We start from the raw sequence: 13,943 nt of genomic DNA, 5'->3' as shown, positions 1-13,943 counted from the left end.
AATAAATTGAGCCTATTAAGAGTTCTCATAGGATATCAAAAATTTCAAAGAAATGTATAAAAACATAATGTGAAATGATGTGTGTATATTATAAACTTGAGACAATTTACAAATAAAATTTTTAAAGTTTCAAGCACTTAAAAAAAAAGAAACAAGTTAAACAATCACAATGCATGGCCCTTGCTTTGCTCCCAATTCAATAAACAAAGAGTGAAATAATATAGAATTTGTGAAATGGGAGTGATGTATGGCATGCTGACTGTGCCCCAGCAACTGTCTCTCAGTCCCCCAAGAGATCAGAGGTTCTTGGGCTAGCCAGAATCTTCCTGAGTCTCTCTGGAGACAGGTCAGAAGTCCCAGGAGATAACTCTCAACCTGTGAGATGTGATGGTGGATGAACGCCCAGTTGCCTTGACCTTCTGTGGCACAGTTCTGACATGTGCCCCAGAGAGTGTCTCCCAGGGTTTCCAGTAGGACTGAATCCCTCCTCTCATGACAGTGCCTCAGCATTAGCACACTCTTTCTTGACTTCTGTCCCCTCCACTTGGCCACTTCCTCCCACTGGTGTCACCTCCAAAGTGACACCCAAATCTGTCTTAGGGTCTACTCTTTGGGGGACCCCAAGTTAAGACAATGAGAATTTTGTAATAATAACTTATTTTTTCATTGTCTGGAGTGTGATTATAGTGTTGATGCTATGGTTTTCTAAATGAATTCTTCTAGAGGTAATTTTTAAAATAAGTGCAGATAAAATCATATAATGACTAGACCTTGTTTCAAAATAATTTATGAGAGGGTTGCTGGAAAAGTGGGTGGAGTTACATACATGCAAAACTGCCTCTGATTTAATAACTGGTGAAGTTTTGTGATAGGTTCATGGAGGTTTGTTACACTTTTACCACTACTTTTTACAGATGTTTAATATTTTACATAGTAGAGCTTTATGAAATTATACCCACACCAAAGATATCTCTGGAAGGATTCAAAGAAAGTAGTAAAATTGGTTACGTCTAATAAGGGGCAGTAGGGAGGGAGGAAAATAGGGTGGGAGGAAGATTTTTCAATGCATAATTTTTAAAAACTCTTTGTTTTTATTTATTTATATGGCTGCTTCAGGTCTTAGTCGTGACATGTGGGATCTAGTTCCCTGACTGGGGATCAAACCTGGGTCCCATGCATTGGGAGTGCAAGGTCTCAGCTACTGGGCCACCAGGAAAGTCCCTATGTAATATTTTTTAATCCTTTAAAGCTGGACCAACAGAAAGCATTACACTTCCAAAGAGTAGAAAAACTGTTGTACATAATAGTAAAGCTACAGCAGTTAGAACAGAAAGTAAAATGCAGTATGGTTGATCACAGCAGTTTCCTGTATAAAGTCTTTCAAATGTAACCCACTGACCCAAAGACAAGGACCAAAATCTTTTAACACATCCCAAAAGTCCCTACAGGATCTAGTCCATGTCCACCTGTCAAGTTTTAGCTCTAAGTACTTGATTGGACATGCCAAAACATTTTTTTTTTATTTTTGTTAATCTCTTTCTCTCCTCAAAACCTTTGCACAAGCAATTTCATCTTCTTTAGTGCGGCGTTCTCTAATCCCAGGCTAAGTTCTCATTTCATGCACATAAACAGTAGCCTGTGTCGCCAGTCATCACAATTGTTATTTCATTATTTTGATAAAATAATCTGTAGAGTAGTTGTGATTTTAGTCCAATCCAGCTGTGTAAGAAAACAAGCCTTTCTATAATGTCTCTTTCTCCCCTATTAGAACTTCATCTTAATGAGCACAGGAGCTCTTGGTCCCTTTGGAAATTCCAGGACATGGTAGGCACTCACTCAATATTTATTGGGCAGAAAATGATGAATGGATGGATGGATCAATGGATGGATGGATGAATTGAAGAACAAATAAGTAAATGAATGGATGCATCCATGAGCAGAATCTGTTGAAGTCCAGCCATCAATTGTGTTGCCCAGTCAAAGATTTGAATTAATGTGTGGCTGATCTTTGTATTTCACTGTTTCTGAAATCTAATGAAAGCTTTGGTTTTATGCTGCAAATAAGGAGAAAGAGAATAATCTAACCGAATCAGATGCCTCTACACTGGGGCTGCCCTGGTGGCTCAGATGGTAAAGAATCTGCCAGCAGTGCGGGAGACCTGGGTTCCATCCCTGGGTTGGGAAGATCCCCTGGAGAAGGAAATGGCAACCCACTCCAGTATTCTTGCCTGGAGAAGTCCATGGACAGAGGAGCCTGGTGGCTACAGTCCATGGCGTCGCAAAGAGTCGGACACGACTGAGCGACTAAGCACAGTACACACTTCTACACTGAGGCCACTCCACCCCCAGTATCATAGTAAAAATCACTCTTTTTTAACACTTTAATACAGCAGGCAGTGTGGAGGGAATTTCAACATAATATGAGAATGTTAAAACTTCTTTTCAGTATTTTATCAGTGTTGATAAATAATAATATATGGCCAAGTGCTTTGCATGTATCAAGGATTTAAAAATCTAAGTCTGTGCTAATTCATGGTCCAGACTCACTAGAGGAAGTCCCAGGTTTATTTTAAATAACCTTGCTGCTTGCATCATATAAAGCAAAAACTAACATATCTGTTCAAATTCACTCTGAGTAAGCAGGAGTATTTAAGCACACACAACCAAAAGTGGGACTACCTGCAAGACCAGTCAACTGAAAAAGGTAAATTGACTGAAAAATAGTTTTGAATAAGTAGACTCTTCCTAGACTTTCCTACTTTTGAATTCAGTTAAAGGGCTTACCTGGTGGCTCAGACGGTAAAGTGTCTGCCTACAATGTGGGAGACCCAGGTTCGATCCCTCGGTTGGGAAGATCTCCTGGAGAAGGCAATGGAAACCCACTCCAGTATTCTCACCTGGAAAATCCCATGGACGGAGGAGCCTGGTGGGCTACAGTCCCTGGGGTCACAAAGTCGGACATGACTGAGCGACTTCACTTTTCCTTTCTAAAGGGCGAACTTAAAAATCTCTAGTTTTTGTCATGCTCACATAACCCATTTTGCCGTTTAAAAATATGTGTATCTATATGGCCAAGAAGTACTCCCTCGTTTCTTATTTTTAACATATTTTATCTGTCTGTCTATCTATCTATTTTGGTGGTGCTAGGTCCTTGTTGCTGCAAGCAGCCTTTCTCTAGAGCAGGGGCTACTCTACGCTTTGTTGTCACGCTCAGGCTTCCCATGGTGGTGGTTCCCCTTGTTGTAGAGCACAGGGTCTAGGGTGCTCAGGCTTCAGTAGTTGCCACGCAGGCTTAGTTGCCCTGTGGCATATGGGTCCTTCCCATATGATCAGCAAGGTAAATGGATGCTTTGACCCAGGACCAGGCCACGCTTCACTCCGTTGATGTTGCAAAAGGTACATAGCTCTTGGTCAACTGGAGTTTCAGCAAAGATGTTAGCTCTTTACGGAAGCAAAACTATCACCCAAATCACTGAAGAAGCATGACTATTTTGAGCGTTGCCTCTGATGCTGTTTGTACCATCAAAAATCACTGAAAGCAAGGCCTTTTAATCTTGGTGCAAATTCTTTGTGGCAAGTTCTTGATGCTACAAGATATAATATATGCTCATGAAAACTATTTTCTTTTAATAGGCACAACCATTTCCTTTTAATTTCTTAAACCAGCAGAGCAGGTGCAAATTTATCCTTATGTACTGAAGTGTATTTTAAGTTAATTAAAAACTTTATCTAAAGAGATTGAATATGGTGATTCTCCTTTGAACTAGTTACAGAGACTCATAGACTCATTCTTTCTTCTTTTTCTTTGGTGCTAACCCTTACATCTGACTCAGCCACAAAAATCAGTTGATTCATCAAGCTGAATTTCACTTTGAGATAATCCCTAATCACTGTGAGAAGTTCTTCTTCATCTTAAGATGTTTATTTGGAGTAGCTAGCCCAGAGTCTGTGCTTATGGTGTTACTAATAGTTTGACCCTTGTAGCCATTTATTTTACTTGATTATGGACATAAGGATTTTGATTGTATGCTTCAAATGGCTTCTTAAATTTAAATAACCTTCAAGTTAGCTTATTTTCAATTCCTCAGTTTCAAGCAGTGTTTTCTTGGGGAGCTTCCCTGGCAGTCTAGTGGTTGAGACTCCACATATTCACCGCAGGGGCTGTGGGTTTGATCTCTAGTTGGGGCACTAATATTCCGAATGCTACATGGTGTGGCCGAAAAACCATGTTTTCTTGGGTATTCAGATATCAAGTTAAGTCTGGTTTAACTCCTTGCCTTTTATTTGATTGTCCAGGAAGCATAAATAGGGTGAGATTGGTCTTTAAAAATTGACTTTCCCAGAGTTCAATGTCATGAAATTCCATCCACCTTCATTATATGTGGAATAAGCCCAGTTGATATTATATTTGAGGTTCTTCAACAGGACATATAGGAGCGATGTTTCTGTAGGAACAACTGGAAGCCAGCATTAGCAAAGCAAAGTGAACTGAATTCTAACAAGGCCCAGTCACTCCCATATCCCTAGAATACAGGCTGGAGAAATCCTCACCATAGCCAAAAGGCAGATACGTTTAGCAACAACACTACCATTTAACTCAGTTCAGCTCTCCACCACACATGGATCATAGATCATTGTGACAGGTTTTGCACCAGAAATTGTGACTGTTCACCAGAGAGTCTTGCACACTCATGAATTATTCTGTCAGCTCTTTGCTCTCAGGTCTTATATGGATCATAATAATGGGATTGTGAAGGAAAATACATTCAAAATGTCAGTTGGTACTGAGGCAGAAAGTCAGTGCTAAGTGAGGGTTAGTTCATGTGGACATGTCTATACATCTATTACTTTTTTTTAAATTTTAAATATTTTGTTAATTGAAGTACAGTTGGTTTATAATATTGTGTTAATTTCAGGTATACAGCAAAATGATTGTTTATATACATATGTATATATTATTTTTCAGATTCTTTTCCTTTACAGGTTATTACTTGATATTGAGTATAGTTCCTTGTGCTATGCTCTCCAGTAGGTCTTTCCTTATTACTTTTAGGTCCTAACTCAAGTTATTGCTCTCATAACACAAAGCCTATCACTTCCTCTATATCTAAAAAGTGAGAGGAGAAGAAAGCTAGATGTAATTTTCTTCTCTTACATATGTATATCATATAGATGTATATATATATATATGCATGTACATATCATACACAAATATCAATCACATCCATATATACATACATTATGGTGCTCCATCGCTCTGTCGTGTCCAACTCTCTGCAACCCCATGGACTGTAGCCTGCCAGGCTCCTCTGTCCATGGGATTTTTCAGGCAAGAATACTGGAGTATAGTCTTTATTATTTCGTTTAATGAGACTGACCTCCAGAGATCAAGATTCTTGCACTGGAATTTACCAATGGACTTCTGTCATGTGATGTGTCCTTTGAATATTCATATTTTTAGATAGCTAGATAATTGGCTGTATCAAAGCCTGAAGCACCTCTTTGCCCTGTCAGGAAAGATGTAGTTGTTTCTTAGAACTTGTGCGGAGAATATTAGCTGTTGTGTCAAAGACATAAAAATTTTTTTAAAGTTTCACCTCCATCTATTAACCCATGGGAAATAAATCAGAGAAGACGATCATTTACAAAAAAAAATAAATAAGAATATGCCTCTTATTCAAGTTTATGAATTCATAGATTTGGGGAGCTGGAGTTTAATATATGTTTTATATTACTTTATATAATATGAGATTCCCAGGTGGCACTAAAGAACCCTCCTGCCAATGCAAGAGACACAAGAGACGCGGGTTCAATCCCTGAGTCTGGAAGTTCCCCTAGAGGAGAGCATGGCAACCCAGTCTAATATCCTTGCCTGGAAAATCCCATGGACAGAGGAGCCTGGTGGGCTATAGTCAACAGGGTCACAACGAGGCAGACACAACTGAAGCGATTTAGCACGTGCGTACACACACAGACACACAAACACACACACACAATATCCTATTACTAATCCCTCAGAACCTGAAGCATTGCACCTATTATTAAAATACCAATTTGAATTATTTTCACTGGATTAGAAGCAGGAAATCATTGTATATTCTGAGTCTATAAAGGAAGGTTGTAATTGAGACTTAGAAAGATTTACCTGCCACTCTGTAGGATTGGAGGGGAGAGAGAGGCATGAGCAAAATCTTGCAGTAAAGATATGAAACTACTTGCAGGGCAAGAATAGAGACGTGGACATGCGGACATGGTCGGGGGAGGGGAAGGTGGGATGACTGGGAGATAGATACACTGTATACACTGCTGTGTGTAAAACAGAACTAGTGGGAAACTGCTATATAGCACAAGGAGCTTGGCTCAGTGCTCTGTGATAACCTAGAGGGATGGGATGGGGGGTGGGCAGGAGGTCTAAGAGGGAGGGAACATATGTATGCATATAGCTGATTCACTTGATGGTACAGCAGAAAGTAACACAACATTGTAAAGCAATTTTACTCCAATAAAAAGCAAGAAAAAGTGCGAGTGTTAGTCATTCAGTCATGTGCAACTCTTTGCAACACCATGGACTGTAGCCCACCAGGCTCCCCCGTCCATGGGATTCTCCAGGCAAGAATACTGGAGTGGTTGCCATTCCTTTCTCCAGGGGATCTTCCTGACCCAGGGACTGAACCCAGGTCTCCTGCATTACAGGTAGGTTCTTTTACCGCGTGAGCCACCAGGAAAGCCAAATGGTAATGAAAAACGACCTGAGAGCTCAAACTAGTTGAGTTGTCTGAAAAAAGCAAAAATAAAAACAAGAATGAAAAAGACATCATTAATTATTTGTGCATCTTATATTGAAAATTAAAAAGGGAGTCTTTATTCAAGGCATAAACTATGAGAAATTCAAAAATGTGTAAAATTAAAACACATTCAAAACATAGAGTATTGGATAATAGTTAAGGATATGGGCTCTGAAGTGAAGAAAGTAACTTATTATATGGTTGAAGCTATTTACTGAGTTTAAATTTTCAGTGAAAGTGAAAGTCACTCAGTCCTGTCCAACTCTTTGTGACACTATGGACTATAGAGTTCATGGAATTCTCCAGGCCAGGATACTGGAGTGGGTAGCCTTTTCCTTCTCCAGGGGATCTTCCCCACCCAGCGATCGAACTCAGGTCTCCTGCATTGCAGGCAGATTGTTTACCAGCTGAACCACAAGGGAAGCCCAAGAATACTGGAGTGGGTAGCCTATCCCTTCTCCAGCGGATTTTCGCAACCCAGGAATCGAACCTGGGTCTTGAACCCGGGTCTCCTGCATTGCAGGCAGATTCTTTACCAACTGAGCTATTAGGGAAACCCTGATAGTAAATTCAGTAAATTTTCTAAATTTAGTAAATTTTCATTCAGTTGCATTCAGTTCACTTCAGTCGCTCAGTCGTGTCCGACTCTTTGTGACCCCATGGACTGCAGCACGCTAGGCCTCCCTGTCCATCACCAACTCCCGGAGTTTACTCAAACTCATGTCCATTGAGTCAGTGAGGACATCCAACCATCTCATCCTCTGTCGTCCCCTTCTCCTCTTGCCCTCTATCTTTCCCAACATTAGGGTCTTTTCCAATGAGTCAGCTCTTCGCATCAGGTGGCCAAAGTATTGGAGTTTCAGCTTCAGTATCAGTCCTTCCAATGAATACTCAGGACTGATCTCTTTTAGGATGGAATTTTCATTACTTAACATAAATTTCTAGAAATTCAATTTAGTACTTTTAAATGTGTAACTTACAGAAGATAATATCCAGTTATTTTAAGTAAACCAGGCTTTTAAGAAAATGTATGAAGTGTTGTAATTATCATCACAATTCAGTTCTAGAACAACTCTATCACCTCAAAGCATTACCACACACAGGTTTACAAGCAGTTCTTGCTCCAACCCTACCCTCCCAACCCGTAACCCCAAGAAAACACTGAAAAGCTTTGAGTGAAATTGCTAGATTAGATGGTAAGTGTATGCTAATCTTTTGAGAAAACTAGTGGTTTTCCAAAGCCACTACATCCACCAGAAATGAGTGAGGGTTCCAGTTGCTGCATATTCTCGACCCACATTTTATATTGTTGATCTGTTTTTTATATTTTAGCCTTTCTCATAGTTTTATAATGGTCTCTCATTGTAGTTTTAACTTGCATTTCTCTAATCACTAATAATGTTCAATGCATTTCTCTATGCCCATTGTTCATTCAGATATTTTCTTTGAAACTCTGAACATGAAAATAGACAAGGGCCTGACTATTCATGACAACTTCTGCAGCAACAAGTTCAGGAAAGCCAAACAAAGACCTCTGCAGCAATTGGCCCGAAAGGTCAGAAATTGGTAAATAACTGCCAGATTTCCTTATTTTTGCTTCGGCTTTCAACTCAGGATCAAAGGAGAGCTCTGTTCCGTTTTTTTTTTTTTTTTCATTTTGTTTTTAATTATGTTGCCTTGTCTTAAGCTGTGGAATCTGTCTGCTACTCAGTGCAAGGGATGTTTCTGCTTAGTTTTTGATTTTTCCATTTCATTTTTTTGTCTGGCTCCCTAGGGCTTGCTCCTGTGTTTACATAGTTTAGTGGTTAGCCAATAATTGGCAAACAGCTTATATTCAAACACCTGAAGCCCATAAGGCTGTTGTCCTAGGCAGTTAGATATCTCTGTGGTTCCGGGAGCACATTCATATTTCCAGCCAGTTCCCACATCTCCGTCGCCTTTTACTTCTTGCTGGATTCTCTCAGGTCTTCTTTACTCTTGTATGTAGTTCCCCAGTCAGTCAGGTATATGCAAAGAGCCTCCTTCAGCACTTCTGGAGCTCACACCTTTGCAGAATCTCCCATTAATTTCTGCCTGACTGCCTGCTTGCAGCACTGGGACCTCAGTCTTGGGGTAGCGGGCTTGCAGGTGTTTCCCGTTCATTTCCTATTGAGTTTGCCATTTGCAGCTGACAGAGCTACAAGATGTCACTCCTGCCCAAAGTGAATCTCCCACTCGCAGCAAATCTGCTAGGATTTTTGGCCAGTCTTAGGCTGGCAAACCAAAGGGTAAGAGTGTACTGAGGCCAGTGGTCCCAGACTCCCACTGTTCCTGCCCGCAGCTCTTCGTGTTTCATCTCCTTGGATTGTCTCACTTTCTCCCATTTCAGAGCCTGAAATGGCTCTTTTTATCCCATTTTAAGCTTTTTATTTTAGCAGGGGCGGGGGGAGCGGGTGTAGGATTCACTGAAACTCAATGCTTCCACAGCCCGATGTTTGTCCTCTTTATCAACCTTGGAAGAGTCTGAACCAGTTGTTGTATTCTACGGCACACAGAAGTTCAGTTAGATAAACCAGTTTCTCTGTGGATTTTCTTCTCTTTTGCTTCTGAATATTATTCATTTTTGGTTTCATATATTCTGCCCTGTCTTCAGTTTCTTTGGGGGCATCTACGTCAACCACAAACACGTAAGGAGCAACTCCTATCTACTAATTTTGAGCTGGATTGTAGTCATGTGGAGAAGACAATGACGCACCCCTTGAAAGAGAATATCCTGCAACCCTCCCGAGGCAAGTGATCTCTTTTGTCTCTTTTTCATGTCTTTTTGTATGACGTTTTGATCATTGCCCATGTTTTCAATTATTTTGCTTCACTAGATACTATAAAAAGAGGCTTGTTTCAATTGTATTTAAAAAATTGTGATATCTGAATTCCTTAGTAACATGATTCCTTAGCTTGTTGATTCTGGTGATGCACTCGTTTTTTTAATTTTTATTTTATGTTTCAATTTTGGGATGTCAGTTCTTTCTCTCGTTGTTTCTCACTGTGGTGGCTTCTCTTGCTGTGAAGCATGGGCTCTAGGGCACTCAGGCTCCAGTAGTTGTGGTGCATGGCCTTAGTTCCCCGATGACATGTGGAATCTTCCCAGACCAGAGATGGAACCCATGTCCCCTGCATTGGCAGGTGGATTCCTAACCCCTGGACCACCAGGAAGTCCCTGGTGGTACACTCTTAGTGAGGCCAATTTCTTGCTACTCATCATGCAGCTTGTAAGCTCATATTTGTCTGGATTTTCTGGAGGAAAACCCCTGCATTCAAAGGTTTATTCTCCAAACAGGACATTCTTTTCCTTGGCTGTATACCCTTGAGACACTACCCATCTTGCACAAGTTAATTTCATGGTTTCGACTTTCTATAACCACATAGGTAATATATTTTTTGACCCTGAAACCTATATTTAGAAAAGCCTCATTTAAAATTCTTAAAAACTCTTCTAACCTAGATCTTGGGCCAAGACAGATGAGTCTTCTTGGGGCCTCTCTTTGTTAAGTGGACATTTCTGGTTCACATTTTCAGTTTTGTTGAAGTACTTTATGGGTCCCTGGTTTGTATACAGGTCTCAGGTCTAATTCCTCCCCTTCTACAGATCCAAGGACTAGCTTCATGTGGCCAGAGTGAGCATTAAAATGCAATCCTATAGGCTGTAGACTTTGTTAAATTCCCCAGGACAACCCCAGCCTCAAAGTAAGCTTATCTTTCCACATTTATTTCTGGCCTCTGCATTTTCTCCTTAATTCGAAGGGAACTTTGAACTACAGAGAAGTATATGACATTTTATCCAGCATTTCTAGCTTTTTCGTTTGTTGTTTGTTTTTCAGATGCCACAAGCAGAAATCTCCATAGGAGTTTTAGTAACTTCTAGAGTTTAGTTCTGGCATCTTCTAAGTAGGAAAATCATACATGTATCAGAAATGTTTGTTCACTAGTCTCCTTTTGGCTAAGTATAACTTTAAAATAATGTATTGCAATGGCTGAATCATCTTGAACATTGTTCAATACTGAGAGTGACAGCATTCTAGCTCATTCACAGTTTTAATGAGAATGACAGGCACTTTGCTGTATCACTTTGGCTCTGGCTTTGGAGTAGTCAGTCACAAGACTGCCTTACTCTATAGTTTGATAATTTTTAGCCAGAATATGTATGCAAAATGTCTCAAATGCCCTTTTAGCCCCTCCTGAGGTGACTGCAAGGTTTCAAGTACTCAAATATTGTAATGTTTGTGTCGAGCAAGTGGCAGCTGTTATCACCTCCAGGGGAGGAGACTTACTCTACCAGAAGCAACAGTCCCACTGTTGATCAGTCAACTCTGCGCTGTCAACTCACTCCATGGTTTGGGCTTGCTAGAAAGACAGGAGTCACAGAGATCTTACAGAGTAACAAGGCTTACTCCCCAACAGAACAGACAGAGCAACATCAGCTTCAATGGTGGGTGTTAGGCCCCCACCTCAAACTGACACTGGCTGATGGTCTGCATGCACCCCCTCTTTTTTTGCAAACAATGGACCCCAGCCCCTCCTCTGTGCAATCTGAGATACAGAAAGATGAGGGCATGCCTGAAGGCCATCTGATGCACACCACTGAGCTGAACAAAGGAACATATGTGAAACCTGGTAGATACTCCTAAACTGGGTGATGGGCTCAGCACAAGGGGTGGGGGCTCTTTACCCCTCTGAAATATCCCAGGCGCAAGGCCACTCTTATGGGGTCATGCAGGGGTCAAAAGACCACACCCACAAAGGAGACAAACATCTTTTCCCAACTTTTTCATCGTTTACATATACTATACATATATATGTAAATATATATATATCATATATAGTCACATATATACGTATACAATGCAATTGTTTTAGAGTTTTGTAATTATATTCATATAGAAATTATTTGGTATGAAGTTTCTGTCTCTGGTACGTACTGTACATTTAAGCGTATGAATTATGTTAGTTTTATAATTAGAAAGGGATTTCTTTCTTAAATTTTCTTTGTTGAAATTTGAATCTTAAAGAAATAGTGTTCATTTTGTCTAGTAGAAGAATATAAAGATGCATAAAATAAATTAGTAATCTCTTTCTACTTTCAAGCTCTCCCTGCTTCATTTCCACATTTTTCTATTCATAACAATACACGCAAAGTTTACATATTTATTTTTGGTTGTTTTTTGGGGTTTTGTTGGCTTGATTAAAGTGGAATCCCTATGACTCATGATTTATTTTCCTGAATTATATTCAGTATCTTGTAATAACGGGCTTTCCTGGTGGCTCAGATGGTAAGGAACCTGCCTGCAATGTAGCTCAGTTGTGTCTGACTCTTTGTGACCCCATGGACTGTAGCCCACCAGGCTCCTCTGTCTGTGGAATTCTCCAGGCAAGAATACTGGAGTGAGTAGCCATTTGCTTCTCCAGGGGATCTGCCTGACCTAGGGATTGAACCCAGGTCTTGTACATTGCAGGCAGATTGCTTACCATCCAAGCCACCAGGGAAGCCCCTTATTACAAGATCCTGAATATAATTCAGGAAAATAAATCATGAGTCATAGGGATTCCATTTTAATCAAGCCAACAAAACCCCAAAAAACAACCAAAAATAAAGACCTGGGTTGGGCAGATCCCCTGGAGAAGGGAATGACTACTCACTCCAGTATTCTTGCCTGAAGAATCCCATGGACAGAGAAGCCTGACGTGCTACAGTCCATGGGTCACAAACAGTCAGACACGACTGAGCGACCAACACACAGACATATACATCTTGTTATAACATATAGTGGAAAATAATCTGAGAAAAATGTGAATCAGAGCCTGATTCACTTTGCTGTATAGCCCAAACTAATACAATATTGTAAATCAACTATACTTCAACTTTAAAAAGAAAAGAAACAGTAATCATATAAGTTTCAAAAATATTGCCCATTCTACTGTCTGTTTTTTGATGTTATACAGTTATGACATTCAGATGTAGTTTTAAAAATCACTTTAATGAAGTGTAACTTACATACAGAAAAATGAACAGAGCATAATTGTACAGGTTAATGATTTATTACAGTGAACAAAGCCATAAAACCATCACCCAGATCAAGAAATAGGACAATATCTGCAGCCAAAAAATTCTCCCATTGTCCTCCCTTATTCACAATGCCTTTCCTTATTCCTCACTTCTAACAGACATGGATTAATTTTGCCATTATTAAGATTTATATATGTACACATATTTTAAACACACCATGATTTTGTTTGATGTGATCAATTTTCATTTACCTAAAAATGTCACCTTTTTATTGCTTTTTGCTTTTTTTCTCTATTTTCATATTTGTCTTTTCACATGGTGTCACTGTCCTTCTGCCTGAAGGACTGTCCTTCTGCCCTATAGCATATTCATTGATTTGCATCTGCTGATGATAAATTCCCTCATCGTTTATTTGTGGGAAAATGTTTACATGCTTTACCTTCATAAGGGTATTTTTACTGAATATAGAATTTAATGTGGAGGACTGTACCAAGTTACAGGTGTGGAGACCTCTATGAAGGTCAGAGATATGGAGCCCTGTACCAAGGTCACAGGACAAAAATCTTCAGAACTGACAAAGCTCCATAACAACTGTTGCTATGTGTACCTCTGGCCTAAATTACCATTCCCCGACTCCATATTAGGTAAAATATCCACCCTATAGCACCCTAACCAATCACCTAATGCTCCCTTCCAGCAGGAATTTTCTTTGTCTTGAGACTAAAAAAACTGGACACCTTCCTAAAGGAATTAATCCTAAAGGAAACCAACCCCGAATATTCATTGGAAGGACTGATGCTGAAACTGAAGCTCCAATACTTTGACCACCTGATGTGAAGAGACAACTCATTGGAAAAGACTCTGATGCTTTGATTGAAGGCTGGAGGAGAAGGGGACGAAAGAGGATAAGATGGTTGGATGGCATCACTGACTTGATGGACATGAGTTTGAGCAAGCTTCAGGAGATAGTGAAAGACAGAGGAGCCTGTTGTGCTGCAGCCAATGAGGTTGCAAAGAGAGGGACATGAATTAGCAACTGAACAACAACATAAAAATTGGCTACTAACCTATGAGAGGGGTTGGCTTTCCCTGATCTGTCAAGAGGTTGACCTGTTGCT

General features: G+C 40.0%; 1 protein-coding gene across 9 annotated transcripts in view; it reads left to right on the top strand.

Annotated features, from left to right (window-relative positions):
- Positions 1–13,943, top strand: part of LOC145518640 (uncharacterized) — a 379,656-nt gene that overhangs the window by 357,008 nt on the left and 8,705 nt on the right. For 3 of the 9 annotated variants that reach the window (XR_014063060.1, XR_014063063.1, XR_014063058.1), the window contains 4 exons: positions 1,769–1,824; positions 8,222–8,340; positions 9,418–9,553; positions 13,526–13,895. Coding sequence is in view for 3 of the 9 variants with exons in the window: in XM_081523453.1 (XP_081379579.1) it covers positions 1,822–1,824; positions 2,641–2,704; positions 8,222–8,340; positions 9,418–9,553; positions 13,526–13,662 (459 nt within the window). In the remaining 6 variants the exon portion in view is untranslated. Of the gene's footprint in view, positions 1–1,768; positions 1,825–2,640; positions 2,705–8,221; positions 8,352–9,417; positions 9,554–13,525; positions 13,896–13,943 lie in introns of those variants that run through there. The other 6 variants (XM_081523453.1, XR_014063064.1, XM_081523454.1 and 3 more) reach the window with 6 other exon arrangements.

This window comes from Giraffa tippelskirchi, chromosome 8, assembly GCF_054371585.1.
Source record: "Giraffa tippelskirchi isolate mGirTip1 chromosome 8, T2T-mGirTip1v1.2.pri, whole genome shotgun sequence".
Lineage (NCBI taxonomy): Eukaryota > Metazoa > Chordata > Mammalia > Artiodactyla > Giraffidae > Giraffa > Giraffa tippelskirchi.
Note: the sequence above shows the minus strand (reverse complement) of the source record. Positions and strands in the feature narration are given on the sequence as shown.